This window comes from Ascidiella aspersa, chromosome 1 (assembly GCF_963924565.1).
Source record: "Ascidiella aspersa chromosome 1, kaAscAspe10.2, whole genome shotgun sequence".
Lineage (NCBI taxonomy): Eukaryota > Metazoa > Chordata > Ascidiacea > Phlebobranchia > Ascidiidae > Ascidiella > Ascidiella aspersa.
In genome coordinates, this window is record NC_139447.1 from 14,232,761 (window position 1) to 14,246,037 (window position 13,277).

At 40.4% G+C, this 13,277-nt stretch overlaps 1 protein-coding gene across 1 annotated transcript; it reads right to left on the reverse strand.

The window, feature by feature from the left end:
• Positions 1-800: 800 nt before the first annotated feature.
• Positions 801-13,277, reverse strand: LOC146167926 (uncharacterized). The gene is made up of 19 exons (XM_083386172.1): positions 13,133-13,277; positions 12,752-12,847; positions 11,761-12,008; positions 10,546-10,632; positions 9,267-9,451; positions 8,891-8,952; positions 8,559-8,623; positions 8,049-8,139; positions 7,599-7,757; positions 7,038-7,250; positions 6,276-6,529; positions 4,699-4,922; positions 4,408-4,512; positions 4,166-4,296; positions 3,719-3,926; positions 2,540-2,705; positions 2,241-2,321; positions 1,646-1,751; positions 801-1,066 (listed from the first exon to the last, which is right to left on the reverse strand). The coding sequence occupies exons 1-19, from the start codon at positions 13,275-13,277 to the stop codon at positions 885-887; spliced, it is 2,808 nt and encodes a 935-aa protein (XP_083242298.1). The 3' UTR covers positions 801-884.

Sequence of the window (13,277 nt, forward strand, 5' to 3'; positions counted from 1 at the left end):
GGCATATTTTAAAATTTAATTACTGTATATTATGTAGAAAACTAATTTGCATTATTCACAATTAAGAGACGAACAAATAAGCACGCTGGTCTGTGATGACGTATGTAGTTTGCCACCCGTAATTATTTTATACAAGCTTCTACGTAATTTTTCTAGCAAGATAATTGGGCCAAAATTACAAACTTTCAACGTTGGACTTATCTAGCATCGTAACTTTTGGACGTCATCTCTGAAAAAATTGTCATGGTCCCTAAGCAAAATTCATAGATCCTCGCCTGCTTATTATAGTAAACTGAAAGTATGCCTGAATATTTCGGATCCTAATGCTTCCAAGTATAAACATTTTATTTTGAAGTTTATCTAATAAATATCAACTGTTGTCATTTGCAATATCAACCTGTTTCGTGAGCCCAATTTTAGGATAGATTTGTCAGGAAAACCATTGTGCACTTTGCAGCTCGGCTTAAACTAAACCTGCAACAGCTTCGCACCGGTATTTCTTTAATTTTTCCTGGATACATACATTTATTTAAACGGCGCTGAAAATAGTCGCAAAATAATCACAAGACTTCGTTAACAAAAAAACATTAAATACAAATAACCGAGAGGAATCAGTCTGGCAGTTGCCCCTTCCGCGGCGCTGCATGATTGTTTGTTCGGTAAAAAAAAACTTAACAGGCCGGCTAGTTTGCGAAGAAGTCCACATACAACTACAGTAAATAGGCTACGTCTTTTGGGTTTTGTGCGATAAAACGTATGGAAAACGACAGTGAAACTTGTTCTGCGGTGCCACCTGCCCTATTCACAATGAAACGTTGTTTGGTGGGGCGGAGTCTTGCAAAGTCGACCGCATATGATTTAGCGGTAATCGATCCTGCCTTTGTTCACGGCACGTTGATGCCAACTCTGTGTCCGCCCGTCATCGCCAGTGATGGGAGATCGAATCGCGACGCGCTCTCGCCAATCGTCTCAAGTCGCGCTTTCATGTTGATCTTAAAAAGCCCACTGTTTCCACCAAGCGGCCTCAGCTGCGACGCGTCGCCCGATGACGGCTCTTCACTCCTGCCTTAAAACACGAACGGTTTTAGACAGGCTTTTCCGCATCTAAATTTCAACAGTTCATGGTCAATCTTGTATGTGCTGAAACTGAACCCATGATGAACTTGACGTATCGCATTTTCGCAGTGTTACAATTACTTAAGTCATTGACTTGAAAAGTTTTTCACAACTAAGTTTTTCACATAGAACACTTTATTGCTGTATATTGCGTTTATTAGTTAAATTGTTGCTTATAATCGGACGAATTTACCAATTTTAATAGTTTAAAAGTTTACTTTTATGTCAATGGCATGACTTGAAATTGACTTGCTCTCATAATGACTTGACTAGGACTTGACTTTGGCAACCGATGACTTGGACTGGAACTTGACTTGTTAGTTTGGAAAAGACTTGACTTGGCCTTAAGTTTATTTTTCAAATGACTTGACTGGGACTTGATTCATTGCAAAATGACTTGTTTACAATACTGCATACTCGAAGCAAAATGTAATGTTACGCAAAAAAGAAACTGATTTTAAAATATTATCTATTGTGTTTTGCAAGAATAGACCTAACTAAAATACTCTCACTTACAAAGAAGACATACATTTTAAGTTTTCCGGTGTCAACGTTTGCACGAACCCGTTGTCGAAGGAATTGTTGCTTGTGGCCGGCCCGTCGTGATGTTTCATCATTTCGGGCGTTTCGTTCAACTAAAACATAGTTGTAACTTTGATTTGACGAATTAATGAACTGATTGAAACGTATGTTCTTAAGTTTTATTTTTGGAGGTTCTGGGTTAAGTAATTAGTATGACGTCCCACAACGACGTTGTTAAACCTCTAATTCCATCGACATATCAAGGCGGTGTGATATTAACAAACAAATCTAAGTAAAACCTCGACGTCAATTTTATGCTTTAAACACCCAAAAAATCATCTGATTAAATACCGTAAGTATAGGCCTACAACACACATAATATAAATAATCATTTTAATTTTCCAATGAGTTTATAAATAAACGGGTGCATAAACAACATTTTAGAGTTAGACTCTGAATTTTTAATAGTTGTTTCACTTAATATTTGCCAAACATATATCGCCCAAGTTCAAGTTGTAGTTTCGTACTCATTTACCGATAATAACAATATGAAAAGTGGAAGCACTTTTTTAACAATAGTTACAAAACTGGGCAATTTTTACCTTGTTTGGGGCTTGCGTTTTTACTGCTTCTTGTGCCCGTTTGATGTGGGCACAAATGTCAGCGCTGCTCAATCCAGGAACCTGTTATTTTTAAAAACAGAGATCAACGCTTTGTTATTTACCTAACTGTATTAAAATTAAACCTTTATGTATATTTGAACCTAATGTAAAGCAATCCTCTCTCAATTTAAGGTAATCAAACGGCTATAACCATTTAGAAATATTTGAAACGTATAGATTAATAAAGTAGCGGGCATGTGCTCACTGTAATATTGGTGGAAATAAAGTGTATAAAATACCTGTTTGTAAGTTTTCTTTGTATTCGTTTGTATTCCATGTTTGGTTCGCAAGTGCAACCGCAGCTGACTCTTGTGGCGGAATTGCACGCTGCACTGTTCGCACGAGTAAGGCTTTTCGCCGGTATGAATTCGCAAGTGAGATTTGAGCGTCTGCAGGTGCCGGAATCTGGACAGAAAACCAACATTTAAGTATAGTTTAAAATTAGGGTAAATTGGTTGGAGGGCTTTATATTTTCGACGATCATAGGATTGGCAAACGGGAATGTTTCCCTCAAGATGACATATTTATTTCGAAATAAGCCATTGTTGCAAATACTTATCAACCAGTTTATGACCTTTTTATATTTTTGTTGTTCTGTTTGTTGTGTGGTAAAGCCATTGCATTTGTTTAAGGCCTTAGTCTTGTTTTCTTTCTATGGTTCTTCTAACGACTTAGAAAAAGGAAATTCAGGTGATACAATTAAGTGTTGTCACTACACGTGTCGCGCTGTGGTGTTTAAAACTTTCCCCAGTCGCCCGAAATCTTATAGTGATTGATAGCGATGTGTCAAGTAGGCTAAGATGCGTGTAACGATGAATCATTGGCGTTTGAACAATTATAGGGTGACTCTAATCTTTGTGTATCTAATTAATCATATGAGGAACATCCAATAAGAGTTACGCCTATAATTTCATAATAGTTTTAAATAAGCTTTCTTCCGTATATAGACCAGAGGTTCTTCTACTGTGCTCCGTTCAAATTTCCTATACGGTCGTCGCACAAATATTGTATTTTTACCCAAACTCCAGTGCGGTAAAAAATCTGGTAAATATGAGGCAATTGTTTCCTAACATTTGAATTTTGGAACTTATTGTTACAAAGAAACTGCAACAACTGCTTTATATTTTTAGATACAAACAAATAATAAAACAATAAATATGAGATAAATTCATATCGATGTGCGTCGAAAGTCCCACAAACTTTTGGAAATGCGTCACAAGAAAAAATATTTGAGATCTACTGATATTGACAAAAGTAATTGTCTGTTAGTACGACAGAAATCACAGTAACCTAGGTTAAAAAAGTGCATTTTTGTACGTTTCCCAAATCACAATATTTTGCAAAACTATAACGAGTTTCGGGTTGTCGTTTACAAACAATTAAAATGACTATTTGTATTTTGGCCTGTAGACCCTTACTTGGTTCCGCAAACAGTGCAAGGGTACGGCTTTTCGCCGGTGTGGATAAGAATGTGAGCCCTCAGGTGAGCAACCTGCACGAATCGGGCGCCGCAGTTTTCGCATTTGTACGGCTTCTCGCCACTGTGAATCCTCATGTGGGTCTTCAGGTTGGCCGGTCTGTTAAAGTTTGCGTCGCAGAGCAAACACTTGTAAGGCTTCCCGGATTCTGCAAGTATTCAATTGAACTAATTTGTTTTTGTGCATTGGAAAGGAAAATCATTTTCATTTTGCTTTATTCGATGATGGTATTTTGTCAATGTGTTTAATCATGCTTTAACTTCATAGATATTTTAAAGCAGTGCTTCCCAACCAGTAAGTCGCGGCCCATTGGTTTGTACGACAGGGTACCGCTCCCACACCACAGACATCATCAGAATACGCAACGGCAGTTAGGTATATAACTACCTGGGGTCTTTTTAAGGAAGTTCTTGAGCCTGTAGCTCGAGGTGTCATTTTTCGAGCGTGCCGTCCCGTTAACCGCAGACGCATTGGCTTGTCCAACTGAAGTCTGCTTTGGCAGCTGGTCAGTCGAGTTCCTGCCGGGATTCAAAAGTAAAAAAAGATTTCCACATATCGGAAAAAACAAGGCTGATTTAAAAAGAGTTATCACATCGCTAAATAATAATGCTACAGTCAAAAGAACTTACATGTTCAGGCTAATTGGGGAAAAGGAGTTGGTGGCGCTTTCGCTTCTCTGCCGCTTGATGGCATGGAAACGATTCAAACCATTGCTTTCAGGCGACGTAGTTTTTCTGCAAACACGTTGATGCTAAATCATTTCAGTTTACTGACACGCCTTTGACTAGCGATACCCTTTGTACTGAATATCACTCAATCAATACAAAGCGTCGAATATTCACTCAGTTGATATATATATCTTAATAAACTGCTGTTGTTTTACGATATCAAGCGGAGATCCCAAAGGAGGCTCGACCTACCTTCTTTGTGGCGGGTTGTTGTTGTTGTTGCCGTTCACCTGACCGTTGCTGCCGATGCCTCGATCAGGTGCATGGTAGTGGAAGGGCGACTGTTGGTGTCCGAGTAGTGAACTGATTATTGGGCCGCATGAGGGCGCCAAAAGCGGGTGGGCGTCGCGGCGAAATCTCGCGTGCTGGTTGACGTCGTAGCTTTGGGCCCGGTTTCGCAAGTACGAAAGCGAATGCTGCAAAATGCAAAGTTTAACAATTTTCTGGTTGCTTTTAATATTATGTAATTAAAAAAAAATCCTCTCGAGCTGCAATACAATTGGCTTTAGATTGTGTACAAATCGCGATAGATTTTAGATTAATATACGACGTTCATATTCTACATTCATCCATGGAAATACGCGAAGTAACATAACTAATAATGTCACTATGCTCTATAAAATTTTGAGTAATTCTCTGACAAATCATATATAGGATGTTATTTTTCCGAAAGCCGCACACGACATGTCGCCGTGGGTTATTTATAAACCTAAATTCCCAGTGAATTTTGCGCGATCGTCTGCCCGGGCGTCGTGTTGCGCCAGGCGCGCGCCAAATCAACCTAGCTGGTTACTTGTAAAACACGGAGGATGTTAACAGAAACCTTCGATCGGCGAATGCGCGCGAAGTTCGGCGAAGCGGCCTTATTTTGTCCGCCCTTCGGGTGCTTGCTTTACGGGGAGCTCGAACAGCGAACTTGAAGCGGTCCGATCAAAATCAAGAAAAACAACGGCAACGACGTGGGCAACTGGACACCGTATATATACATTGGAAGTTTGTATAAAATGAATATACTGTTGCTGCCAGGCATTATATCAATTTTAAAGAGGGTTCTTCTGACAAATATTTATTCTGTGCCGCCGTTTCGATTACCTATTCAGGCAATCTTCTTCAGGGCAAATTAACTTGTAACCTTGCAGAAAGGTATATATACAGTGAAAAAAAAACGACAAAAATTCGTTTTGCCACTTTGGTTTTTCGTCGTTTTTCTTTACTGTATATATACTGCAAGGTTTACAAGTTAATTTGTCCTGAAGAAGATTGCCTGAATAGTTTGTATAAAAGTTTGCGTTTCAGTGTGTAGATGTGCACAGGGGGTCTTTAACCGTGATCATTGTGGGGTTTGTGTCCTGGCATTTTTTTTCTGGGTAACACCGTTTTTTTGGCCAGTAGTACTAAAATTATTACTTATAGTGGCACTTATATTATTACTTACACCACAACAAAAAGTCGAAAATGTTGACCTTCTGCCGATGCGCAGTTTAACTCGGGCCCTACCTCCAAGTGGCGGCACCATCTCCCTTTGGGAGAATGGTTGTCTGAGGACTGGGCCCGAACCTATTACTGACACTTCATGCATTCCCAGCCTCCTTTTTGACCAATGGGAAGAAAAATCCACCACCCCTTTACCCTTTACTTTACTAGTACTTTCTTTACTTTTTTTTAGTTAGAAAATAGAATAAAAATGCGTGCGCAGTTCATAAGCATTGGTGAGTTCGTTCGTATAATATAATAATCGACTGGGCAACAGAAAAAAAAACACAACTCACAGCATCCAGCGCCGCGTTCCTGCCGTTCGAGCCGAAGGGAAACGCAAAAAGGGATGGGATGAACGGCGAGGTTAGGTCGGTGTATGGCGGCACAGGCAGCAAGCTCTCCAGGTGACCGCCGCTGCCTCGGCCCGGAGCGAAGCCCGCGTACGGGAAGTAGCTCTTTATGGCGCCGGCGTTGGCCGCCATGCTTGTGCTCAGGCGGCGGGCGAACTCGGCGGACGCCGACGTGGCAGGCTCGTTGTCGCTGAACACTGTGTGACACGTTGAATTGTTTAGTTTTTATTTTGTTTTCATTTTCTAGTAATATTTTGGAAGAATTATTTTACACAATTTAGAGCGCTAATCTATTTAAGAGAAATTTGACTCAATTTTCATGGTTAAGAGCCGCTTGAACCTTTATTTTTTTTTGCGTGTTTTGTCGACTTAATCCAGCTACAGACTGATAACGCGAATCGTTCAATTTCGATTGTTCAAAGTTTTAACAAATTTCACGGCGTTATGGATTTAAACCAGTTAGCTTTAACCTTTTTTTTTATAAAAACAATGAAATTTATAAAATGGTTTCTATTTTTTGAATATTGATTGTTATACTCTGACATAAAACAATTACCATGCTACTGCGAATTACCATGCTAATATTTTTTCAGGATTTAAAAAAATAATATATTGTTGAGCGGCGTCGGGCTGCAGCCATAAAAGCGCAAGTGCCGAACGTCAAAATCCCGACTACTACATGCAAGTTGTTGCCAAACAAAATACCTTCGTCGGTGTTGCCGTTGGGAGTAAAGGGTGAACGCGCGTTGCCGTGCGTTATCTGCTGCTGGTGCTTTTCCGCTCGTCTTCCGTTGAACTCGCGCTTTTTCCAGTGTACGGGCTGGTAAACATCGGCGCCGACGTCCGCCCGTCTGCCATCCTCGCATTTTGCCAAACCCATTCTGCTGCTACGCCCTCCGCTTCCGTTACTGCACAGGTCTGCGCGCGCGCGAATTTTTTTATATAGATTTTTTTAGCGTCAATATGGTACGCTGTATTTTATATATACTGACAACAAATATGTACAATTTGTGATTTTATTTTCAGAAGTTTGTCGTGTTAATGAAAAGAGGTTGAGCGTTCTTAACTTAATAACCTTAATTGTGCTCCTCTGGGACCCGTTAGCATAAGGCAAATAAACAACGGTACTAATAAAATAACAAATTGTAATAAATAAACCGTCGTATACGCTAACCAAACAATTACTACTTTGTAATCTTCATTAAATTTTCAATTGTCCGATAAAACAAAACAATTTCCGTTGTCTCATATAACACAATAGCTTACCGGAACCGTGGTCTGAGTTGTTGCCAGCCTCTCCTTCGGACTTTGAGTGATGCAGGATTCGTACAACTTCGTCGGGAGGAATGAAAATGGATCCGCTCTGGCCAAGCATCCAGGGTCGCTCTCGCATTTCGCGATCGTCCAACATTGACGCGTAGGATTCTGCAGCAAATCGGACGTTGAATCACAAAGGCATTCCAGATGGAAACACTTGTCAAGCGCCAAACGCAACAATAAACCTACGAAATAGCCCTCGAATTTCGCTCGGGTGCTAATTGACCGAAAAAAACCTATATCGCCAATCAATCAACGGCAAATGAGAAGATCCGCAAGGCATTCGCTATAAGGCTGCAGAGCGATGCCTAAAAAAATTTCGTCCATTCGTCAAGAAAACCTATCGATCTAAAATGCGAATATTAGTATATTGCAGTTATTAATTAATTCGTAACTTACCAGAAGCTCGACGGGGTTTAGTTGGGTGGAAAGCCTCCTGCAGTGGTCTGTACAAGTCGACACACCTTTCCTTTGATTCTAATCCGCAGCTCTGCACGTGTTCAAATAAATGATGTTATTAATCGTCGATTATCGACATTTAATAAACTGCGTCAACCATGCCCTTTTTAAATGACTTAAGATAAATGTGCGCATTGCGCGGGTACGCGCGCTTTTACTTTATCAGATACGCTAAGCATAATCGCTTCCTTCTACGTACTACAACAGGTTGCAACACTTCATTTGCGCAGTCATTTGTATCACCTAGCGCAGGTTGCGTTTAGGTGTGACATCAAGTAATTAAAATAGCTCAGCATATGTTGTGAAACGGAGTCTGAGGATCGCTGTCATCGGTGAAAAAAAATGCAGGAGTTGGAAGCCAAACTTCCGCGTCCCCATCGTATAAAGATATTTTAGGTAAGCAGTAAACCAAATTAGGTGTTTTTTGTTCGAGCACCTTCTCGAGCTTACCTCGCCGCTTAGATCCAGCGATGATGGAGGTGATGACGCGCCCGCGCTGCCAACATCTGCCGCTTCTAAACAATATTTATTATAAGCGGAAAACTATTTACAGTGAGGCCGTTTCAAAGTTATGGTTCTGCCATAACGACCGTAAGATGGTTGAAATGTCGTTAATTATAAGGGGAATGCGTTGATGGTTTGAATTAATTTATTGCGTCATTTGTTTTCGTTTCAACTTGTCAATGCATTTTGTGGCCAATGTATTATAGAGCATGACGGCAGCGCATAATTATTTAGAGTAAACAAATATTGTGAAGCATAAAGTAAAGCAATCTGCTAACCTGATTTTAGTTGCAACGGGTTTAGGGATGATAAAGCGGTCCTTCTGTTTTCCGCCTCAAATCTGTTGCAAAAAAATAATATTGTCATTACAATATCTGTTTCGACAGTATAAGCCGAAGCCTAAGCGAGTTAAAACAATCGATAAACATGTTGCTACTTTTTTAATCAATTTGTTAACACTGTTAGATTCAGCAAATCCTTCAATTTTTTCGTTTCTGCTTTAACGTTGCGCGAGAATCAGCTGCATTTGGCGAAACGCAGATTGCGTGTAAATCGCATGCATTTAAAAAATGGACTGCTGTGTGGCATTCGCAAGGCACTTATTTAGAACACCGGGCTGGCATTCGGCCAACACAACGCCCGCGGATTTTCCACCTGTGCTGGTTGCAGGCGTGAACCAGTTTGGGAACTCGCAGATGGTTGGCGACGAGCAGTGTTTCCTCGAGCAATGCACCGTCGTCATTGACTTCTAACTTGCCAGTGTACACGAAGTCGAGTAGGGTTCGCAGCCCGTCGCAGCTCAGCGCGTCACTGAGCGTGATTGCAAGAGGTTGGTTCGTCTGGGAAGTCAAAACGCATAAATCACCGTCGTATATGTTTCGTATGGTTTATGTGGGCCAAACGCCGGAACAGGTCTCGCATGTGCGTTGGACGTTGGTCACGGGTGGCTTTCTTGGAAGCTTAATGGAATGGCGCCTCAAATAGGTTCCACTATATGCATTATTTGTGCACCTTAATTTCGTTACATTTTTAAAAAAAAGAAAACATCAGTTTTCATTCCTTATTTATGTTTTATGATACGCTAAAGGTGCTTGGTATTTTTTGGCTATAACCTGTGTTGACAGCTTGTCTATGCTGTAATACTAATATTTCTGATTGCCTCCTGCTTTTTATGTGGCATTTTTGATCATCCCGCAGCATAAACATTGAGCTGTAGTTTCGGCGAACGCCCCAGAACTTCAAGGCGAACTCGTCGCGTTCTTAAAGGACAGCGAGAGTCGAATGTCAAAGCGAGCTGTCAACCGAGGTCGGAGTCGCTCGCCATTTTCTAGCTTTTTCGTCGCAGGTGATTCATTTTACTTTGTCGAAAAGCTAGCGAAAGCACTCGCCTGACCCCGCTCGAAATTATAATACGCGCGACGTGCAAAATGATCATCATCACGCTGACACGACCCTAGGCAGTTGTTGCGCGATACAGCCCGTCAGAGAGAGAGTTTCAATCCCTCAACAAAACTACCCCGATTGTCCTGTGACGATATTGTTTTACCTAATGACGTTGGTAATTGATCAACATGAAACTAAGGTGACATAGAACGGTAGCTAGTTTTCGAGCAGTGTTGCACAATTCGCTATTTGCAAATGCACAGGGGTGTCTATAGTGGTAAGAGAGATTGGTTTTATAAGTGATTGCAAAACACAATAACTTAACAATTGTGTGCATTTAAAACAACCCCCAAAATGTAAAATTAAAACAATATATTAAACGTATTCTGTGTCAAAGCGAATACAATTAAAGTTTGTTGCAGTGCAGTAACTCTGCACCCTGCATATATGCACATCCACATCTTTCAAGTATGCCGGTTGTATGCAAACTATAACATATTGACACCGTGTTTTTCGCTTAAACAAATACAAGTAAATGTTAGCAAGAAACCTGTGAGTGGCACTCGGACAGCTGTATGATCCTCTCGTGGCAGTATTCGCTGCAGGCCGCCATCACCGCCTTGTGCGCATGGAACTCCTGCAAACGAGGAAATGTTCCTGGTTATATTGCGCACGCTTACACGTTTCTGAGAAGTTACTTGCTGGGGTTTCACATATTACGGGCGGGCGATCTGTTGTAAGACGTCGATCAGATGCCATATGAACCACGGAAGCTTGCTACAAGCCAAAAGGTGGTCCCGGTAATACATATCACACCAGCCAAACAAATATATGCATATATTATACATATATATAACTTTGTCATTTTTTTTAATTGTTGTTTATAAGCTTTTATTAGAACTCTTTAAGCGAAATAATTAAACTGCTTAACGAAATTTGCGGATAGTTCAGCGTACAACTTTGCAAAGCTCGGAAAAACTGATAGGAGGATCTTATCTCCATTACCCCATATTTTACTGGGATTTTTTATGGCGCTTAGTCCGGAAATTGCCAAGGGGTTGTTTATGTGTTGCAAGTTATTCTAAGCAGGCAATTCGACGAAAAGGTATGGAAGTTGCGGCGTTGTAGGCTACCTGTGGAAGTTTGGTCCCAAGGTATCGTAATCTGAATGGCCAATTACCTAAAGACGACTTCCTTAGATTGTGATGTGCCTGTTGCAAGCCTCCAGCCTACTGACAGCTTTATCCTGATTGACACGCCTTTGTTACGTCTTGGGGTGAGCGCTTACAAGCGGCGACATGGCCGCAAAGGGCTTAGGGGGGAACGGGTGGCGGAGAAAAAAGTGGAAAACACAGGAACCTGTCGCGACGCTGTGTTGCCCGGCGAGATTTACCTTATTACGTGCTTCTCGCCTTTCTCTGGTGTTCGTGCTCCAACTTAATCTCCACGAAACGATACGTACTAAAATCCAGACGACGCGACTTTGCGCCTTGGTTAACCCAATGGCGAAATAAAAAAAATCCTATGATATCCCATTAAACCAAGCAATACGTTATTTGTAAAAAGTTGTACTTTTGAATGACCGTTATTTCTAGAATTTCGATTGGATTAAATGTCTTGAGTCATGCTCAGAAAACCCTTGAATCTGCTTCAAAGTGAATTAACGAATTGACATAGCACATAATTCGTTATATAGCGACAGCTCCATGTTTGGATTTAATTTCGCCGTTCATGGATGCATGTTTTTCAATTAGTTTGCACTTACTTCGCCGCGCAACAAAAACGAGACGTCGCACAGAAGGCGTTTGTGACGAAGCTGATTCATCCCGCGCAGCATGCTGCCCACTGTCGAATCGTCATCCTCCCCTCTCCCGTGTGACGAAGTGTCTGACTTGCCGGTGTGGCCGTTGTGCGCTGCCGGTGCAGATGTTTCTTGAGTGTATTCGCCATTTTGAGCGGCTGCGCTGACCAATGGCCAGGCGACGTTTGCAAACGGGCGGTGAGATGACTTGTCTGCAAACAACGCGATTAACTTTAAGTTCTTTTTCATACCGGGATGGCAAAAATAAGGGGGCTTACAGTGATAACCAAACTATGTTTATTTTAAACATTGTTTTGTTTATTTGTTGCATGCAAAATAGAATACATGACTGATAATTGCAATGCTCTCCTTGCCAGCACTGCTTCTTTAGAAAATTTAGATTAATACAAATTCCTAACTATATTGTATGACACAAGTTTATAGCAATTTTAAAGTAGTAATTTTAGTACTTAACTATATTATTTTGTTATGGATTGGTGTAGCTTTTCTAAAGTTACCGAATGGCAATTAAACGTTTAAACTTTAAAGTATATATACTCGAAAATTATTTGTGCAAATATGTTTTTACCTGGTGGCAATATTTATCGCCATACCGAAAATTATTCCCACGGTAAAGATAAGTTTGTTTATTCGTCCCAAGATATCAAAGAATACAACATAACAGTTTTAAAAATAAAAGGGACGTTTATGGAGACATACCTACTGTCTAATTTATTTTAAATAGCAAATTTGTACAGCCTTCACTAATTTCGAGAAAAATTTAAAATTAAAATTTTGTTGTTGGTTATAAATAATTCGAATGAAACATAATAGAAAATCGGAGGTGGCATGTAGAGGTCATATCTCTTTCGATAAACAGACAATCAGACATCCATGTGATTAATAGCGTTACGCTATTCCATCGAAATTCGTGGGCAAAAAGACGGAAACACACCTGGACAGTTCGGCTTTGACATGATTCGTTTTCGAATGCTCAGGTCATAAGGTTGCTCGTTGTTCTCCACTGATTTCGCAGAATCGGCAACCTCCTCTGACAAGGAAAAATGTATATTATATTATCTAACGCTGTTTACAATTTTCCTCTTCTCGGGCGTTATTAGCTACATGGATAAATGTCTGTTTGACAATTTCTCTTTGCTTAAAACATATAGTGTTCTGTATTATTCACAAATCGCATAGCCAAAATATTTATATGAAATTTAAATCTATTTGCATAACATAATTTAACATGAACTTTATAAACTCTTTAAGTACATCATTTAGGGGTATAGTTGACAATCAAACCAAAATTGATCAATCTAAAATAATTGTTTACCTTCCATTTCCAAAGACGAGCTTGGCGTGCTGTCGTAATGACTTTCCAAACTCTCGCTGGGCTGCTTATTGTCCCTCAAAAGTACGGCCAGGGTGCTGTGTGCTGCTGGACTTTCCTGGTACCTCGGCGAAGTTAAACCGGCCAT